The following is a 6,000-nucleotide window of genomic DNA, read 5'->3' as shown; positions in this document are numbered from 1 at the left end:
AAAAAAAAAAAAAAAAAAAAACGAACAAAAAAAACCTTTTATTTATTTTTTTTAGACAGGGACTCATTATGTAGACCAAACTAGCTTCACAGTCAAGAGATCAGCCTGCCTCTGCCTCCTCTATGCTTGGATTAAAGGCCTGTACCACACCTGGCCCTCTAGTGGTTCTTAGCCAGTCCGCTCACCCCGATGTCTCTATTCAAGTGCCCCAGAGAGGCAAGGATCACCATGGTCCAGCAAGTACCACACTCACTGGCAGTGATGAGTCCCTCATGCCCTGAATACAGAGGGCAACCAGAAATGCTTCCTATTTCCTATATAGCTACCTACATCTCAGTGATGTTGCTGAAGCACATGGGGGTAGTGATGCTTACAGTTCAAAAGAGTTTGGGAGCAACAGTGACACAACACAGTGCAATGTAGTGTGCCCTCTAGAGCTAGCTTTAAGCCACAATCAGCTTTGCCTCATCAAGTTGGTCCTTTCAAGCATTCATTAGCCCATCTGGACGTCACGGCACTGAGATGGACAGGAAGTACGGGGCTCTGAGAGGGCCTAAGGAATAGCTACAAGTGGAATCTAGGAGATAAAGGAGTCTGTGATAGCAGCACACTCTAGGCCAGGAGTGGGAAGCTGCTAATCCCTGACTGCATAGTTCACCTGGCTTCCACATCAGGTACTTTCTTTAGTCATACTTCCGAATCTCATCTGCTGGTGCCCCGTGTGGCCACTTCAGGAATTACACTTTGCCAGGGCCCAAGGTCAAGGCCTCCTGCAACAGGCTAGCCTGGTTTCCTCAAAGAATCTTTCAACCACCCCATACCTGAAAATCCAATACTCTTATTACTGATTAAGAAAACGATTTTGGACACCACCTGGTTACTCATTACACGTTTATTGTACATTTTCACAATCTGGATGCGCCACAGAATTGGGGGCATGGGGCGGGGAAGAAGGAAGGCAGGGGACACTGGGATAATATTGGGGGTCTAAAACACAAGCACCCCCACCCCCAGCATCTCTCCTACCCTTTCACACCACAGTTTAGATCTCCTTGGTTCCCCTCCACACAGAAAACCTGGTGTGTGTTGGGGGGGAGAGTTTGGGGAACACCCCCCCGTGGCAGGTTAAGGGGCTGTACCTCAGACCCCTAAAACTGTGCCATTTTTAAAGATTAGATCCTTCCTCTATCATTGTACCCAACAGGGAAATAGCTTGCTTTCTCTCATGCGCACGCTCACTCTCTCTTCCTCTCTCTCTCTCTCTCTCTCTCTTTCTCTCTCTCTCTGGGCTCAACAGCCCTGGAGAAGGACGAGGATCCCCATCCTCCAGCAAGTCCCATACACATATTGGCAGTGACTAGTACCCCCACCCTGAATACAGGGGGGCAGTCAGAGGAGCTGGGCAGTGATGGGGGGTGGTACCCCCCAGACTGGGGAGGAAACTTTTCAGTCCAACCTCTAGCAAGAATGAGGCCAGAGACTTCAGGCAGGAATTAGGGGAATTCTGTTTTGTCCCACTCCTCCCCAAGGCAGTGATGACCCCCACACACTGGAGCCACCCCTCCTCAAAGAACCAGATTGTGGTCAGCCCCCAGTTCTCCTGGTGGGAGGAGGCAGCAGATCAGGCAGATGGGAGGGAGGGAGACTCCCTGGGAATGTCAGTTGAACGCTCCACATGAAAATTGGGGAGCAGGAATGTAGGGAGAGACCCCGAGTGGCAGAATTATTGGTCCATCATAACACACTGAACTCCAAGACACTTACACACCAGCTGGGGGAGGGAGAGGAGGGTACACGAGGTGTGGAAAATGGGGTAAGGGTAGCAAACTAGACTAGAGGGGCTGGGAGAAGGCAACCTTGGGGTCCAGAGCAACCTGGTTCCCCAAAGCCCAGGCTCCCCACCACCTTCAGATAATGTCGTGCAAATAAAAGTGTGATAAAAGGACCAATGGACTGACTCTTCCCAAAAGAAAGAAAGAAAAAACACAGAAAATTGAAGAGTGATAGAACAGAAAAGAAATGAAAAAGAAAAAAAACAACAACAACAAAAAACCCAGACAGTGGATGCAAATGGTATGCTAATCAACATGTTGGAAGCTCCCAGAAAACCTTGGGATTCTTAGGACCAAGTGGAACCAGTCTCAGAGCCTCCCAAGGAATACAAAGATGCAACCTGGGGAAGCCTAGACAGGTGGGGTGTTTTGTTTATTTCTGTGGGGTTTGCTTTTTGTTTTGGGAGGGTCTGGAATTGTACAGGGAAGATAAGGGAAGGATTGGTTAAATCCAAGGGAAGGAGGAGAGGGGCTATTGCATAGCAGATGCAAATGAAGGGACTTGGGGCTGATCAGGAAAGAGGAAAAGGGACAGAGGGTGAGAGAGAGGTGATGGGAACCTCAGGAAGGGGTGTTAAGGACAACCGGAAAAAATCTTCTAGTAATAAAACTACAAACAGACCAAATATATATAATATTATATATGTATAAATAACAGCTGGCTATTTACAGGGGGCACACACACGGACACACACACACACACACATACACACGGATCCAAGGGAGGGGGCTGAAAGATATGGCTGAGAGGTGGAGGAACGGCTGGGGGTGGGGGAGAGGCCCTTCTTAGGCAGGGCAGACTCCTCAGGGAGTTAAGTGCTGAAGTAAACTGTGGAAAGAGGGCAAGAGGAGGACGAGGGAGAGGGGGGAAAAAGAGAAAGAAAGCAGTGGGTCAGGCCTGGCCCCATTCCAAGTCTCCCCACCTCCCCCACTGGCTGACATCCCTTCCCTCTCAGCCTCAGTTTCTTCAAAAGGACTTGACAAGTGGGTATTGAGATCCCTTAAACTCCACAACTGGACAAAGGGGCATAAAACCTTCAATGCACTGGGCATGTGATGCTAGCTTTCACATAGTGGACTAAGTGGTATCCCGGTGGTTGGTGTTCAAGCCTTCAACCTTTCCTGTCTCCTACTCCAGTTTTAGAATCCTCAGATTGAGCTTTTAGGCTCAAAGGGTTCCTAGAAGAGCACCGGGGACCCACCCAGCATTCCTATTTCCAAAATCTTAACCCGAATTACCCATAACCAGGGAACATAAGGCTATACAACACTCAAGTTTTGGGCTCTAGATGAGTCAGAACTGCCAATAGCAGCAAACTATGTTTTGGTTGCAGAGTAAAAACTAGGTTAATGACCTTCAAAGCCCAGGCTCCACAGGGAAACCCTCTACCTCTCCAGGGAGGCCCTGGCCTCCGGTCCCACTCACCGATGATGATGATGAGGATGATGGCGCAGATCACTCCCAAGATGATCATCATCTAGGAGCGAGAGGGAGGTGAATGGGACGGTGACACCCCACTCACCCACTGACCCCCCACCTGTCCCCATCTCCTCCCCTTTACCTTGAGGTTTTTCCACCAGTATTTGCGCTTGAGCTTGGCTGCACTTGTTTCAAACTGGGAGGCCCCTGCCTGGAGGGCATCTGCACGATCGTCCAGCTCCGACAGCTTCTGGTCCCGCTCCAGGACCTTGTCCACATTCACCCTCATAATGTCCACCACCTGGGGGAGGGGTCCATGAGGCAGGGGGGTGTGCCAAGGCATGCCTCAAGGAGGGCACTTCTTGAACATGTGCCCATTGTGGCACACATGGAACATGCACCCCGATGTTTCCAGGCTAACATGCCAAGGACATACACAGAACATGCCTAGCACACCTGGAGACATGCAAGGAGCACACATCAGGGGCATGCTGCTGCCATAGCGCTCAGATATCTCAGTAACACCCTCTATCTATAGAGCCTGGATCAGCCTATCACCAGAGCACACCTGCCCCAGGTGGCACACCCCAGGCTAGCACAACTGATTCATCCTGCAGCCCTTGCAAGTGCATGCTGACAGGGAGACGGAGAGGGGGATAGGGCAGGTCTCAGACCCAAACCCACAAGCATAAATTGTCATTACCTTCAACCCAAGATGGGCTCCCACACCTATTTGCCAGCCCCATCATCTTGCATCTTTGACACACACACACACACACACACACACACACACACACACACTCACCTCATCCACCTGGGCCTGGGTCTGCTGCAGTCTTCTGTTACTAGTAAGATTTGGAGGGGGTGCAGGGGGGCCACCCTCGCCGGCCGGGGCGGCAGGCGGGACGGTGGCAGCAGTAGCCGACCTAAGGAAGAGAAACGGATTAAGACTCGAGGACTGAAGGCTCTGGCCGTACGGCCGGGGCTCCACCCATCCACCTGTCCATCCCCAGTCCCTCCAGTCCGCTCCTGCGCGAGAAGGCCACCCGATGGGGGACAATCACTCTAAGGCCCCAGAGCGGTTGAGCTGCGTGACCTTGAGAGACCCTCCCTATGCCTCAATTTCCCCTCCAGTTAAATGAGGGCGACCTCGTAGATGCTGCCCAGGGTCAACCCGACGGCCATGGTGACAGGGGCGGGGCGGAGGGTGGACGCTGGGTCCGCTCCCTCCAGCGGCCATCGCCCGTGCCAGACCGCTTGGGACCGGGTTCCGGGCATCCGCCCGCAGTCATGGGCACCAGTCTGGCCCCGCGGCACGAGAGGCACGGGCGGGACCCCCGTGTTTCCCGGCTCCATTCCTTGGGGTGGCGGCCCGCAAGGGGCAGAACATCGCGGGTGGCGAGTGGCAGGCGTCTGACTTACATGGCGGGGGTAGCGGGCAGAGGACTTGGCAGAGGCAGTGACGGCGGCGGCGGCGGCGGCGGCTCGCGCTGGCTCCGACTGGCGCTGGCTACCCGGGACTGGAAGATGGCGGCCGCACGTCACCCGCATCCGGGCACTGCGGCGTGGGCGGGGCGCGGCAGGCGACACGTCGCTAGCGGACCGCGGAGGCGGGGCGCTGCAGGGCCGGGGGTCGTCTAGTTGGGTCTGTCGGCCTTAGGCTGTGGGCCCAGCTCGCCAACCCACTGCCGCCCCCAAGGCATCTGGCACCTGCCTTTTTTGGGACCCACAACCAAGATCCATACATTCCTCCCCGCTCCTCCCTCATCTTTGAAGAGGATACTCTGGTCCTTATGCCATAGAGCCCAATTTCTCATCCTACAACCTGGTCCCAACACGTCTATGGGTTGAGGATGGAAAATGAGAAGCGACCAAGGCATGTGCCAGAGCAATACTGATAACTGGAATCCTGACGCTGGAGTGGAAGGGAATTGTGAGGACTAATCTCACCCATCACCCTGCAAGTGAATGTCTCAAGGGAGGTCTGAGGATTCTGATTTCCTAGCTGGGTATGGGCAAAAGGAGTAACAGAAACACACACACACACACACACACACACACACACACACACATAGCACTGTGAAAACTGCCCCTCCTTACAGACGAAGTTCTGGCCAAGTATGCTTGGCCATTAAGGCTCGAGCAGACCCCACAAAGATTCGACAAGCTAAAGACTCCAGGAAGTCGAAAGCAGGAGAATCTGGAGTTTAAGACCAGAACCAAGACTGTCTAGTGGTGCCGCAGGCTGGATCCCGACTGGGGTCAACTGCCCCACCCCAGCTTTGACTCTAGCATAGGGCCTGGGCTGAAAAAGAGACAGTAGACAAGGGGGTACCTGAAGTGCTTAGGTTATAGGCACAACTTTACATGTGGACTACACCTGGACAAAACCAACTGCCTCTCCCTGGATCCTAAACACTAAGTGCATCACATAGGGAGACACTCAATATTTGTCAAATGGCTTGATAGGGATAACACAATAGGATGTTATCTTAGGCCTGGTCCATTCCTGATTGCTCCATTTTAAGTACACTAAATAGCCACAGCAGCTGTACACACTCCCATCCTGCATCTAGGGAGAGAAAGAAGCAGGGAGCAGCTGTCTATTTAGCAAGCCTCCGGGGTGAAGGAGGCATTTTAGGGGAGGACCAGAAGCTCTGATGTGGGAGTACTCATTACATCCCTGAGAGAGCCTTATTCTCAGAGACAGGCAGGGTCTGGCTTTCCTCCTCCCACTCTGGGCTTCCC

The 6,000-nt window shown here is 53.0% G+C and overlaps 1 protein-coding gene across 1 annotated transcript; it reads right to left on the bottom strand.

Annotated features, from left to right (window-relative positions):
• Window positions 1–877: 877 nt before the first annotated feature.
• Window positions 878–4,817, bottom strand: Vamp2 (vesicle associated membrane protein 2). The gene is made up of 5 exons (XM_031353432.1): window positions 4,675–4,817; window positions 4,058–4,178; window positions 3,395–3,553; window positions 3,259–3,310; window positions 878–2,661 (listed from the first exon to the last, which is right to left on the bottom strand). Coding segments are annotated over exons 1-5 (351 nt in total). The 5' UTR covers window positions 4,677–4,817; the 3' UTR covers window positions 878–2,644.
• Between the last annotated feature and the right edge of the window lie 1,183 nt (window positions 4,818–6,000).

This window comes from Mastomys coucha, unplaced genomic scaffold (assembly GCF_008632895.1).
Source record: "Mastomys coucha isolate ucsf_1 unplaced genomic scaffold, UCSF_Mcou_1 pScaffold5, whole genome shotgun sequence".
NCBI classification, from domain to species: domain Eukaryota; kingdom Metazoa; phylum Chordata; class Mammalia; order Rodentia; family Muridae; genus Mastomys; species Mastomys coucha.
This window is presented reverse-complemented; position numbering and strand designations above follow the sequence as displayed.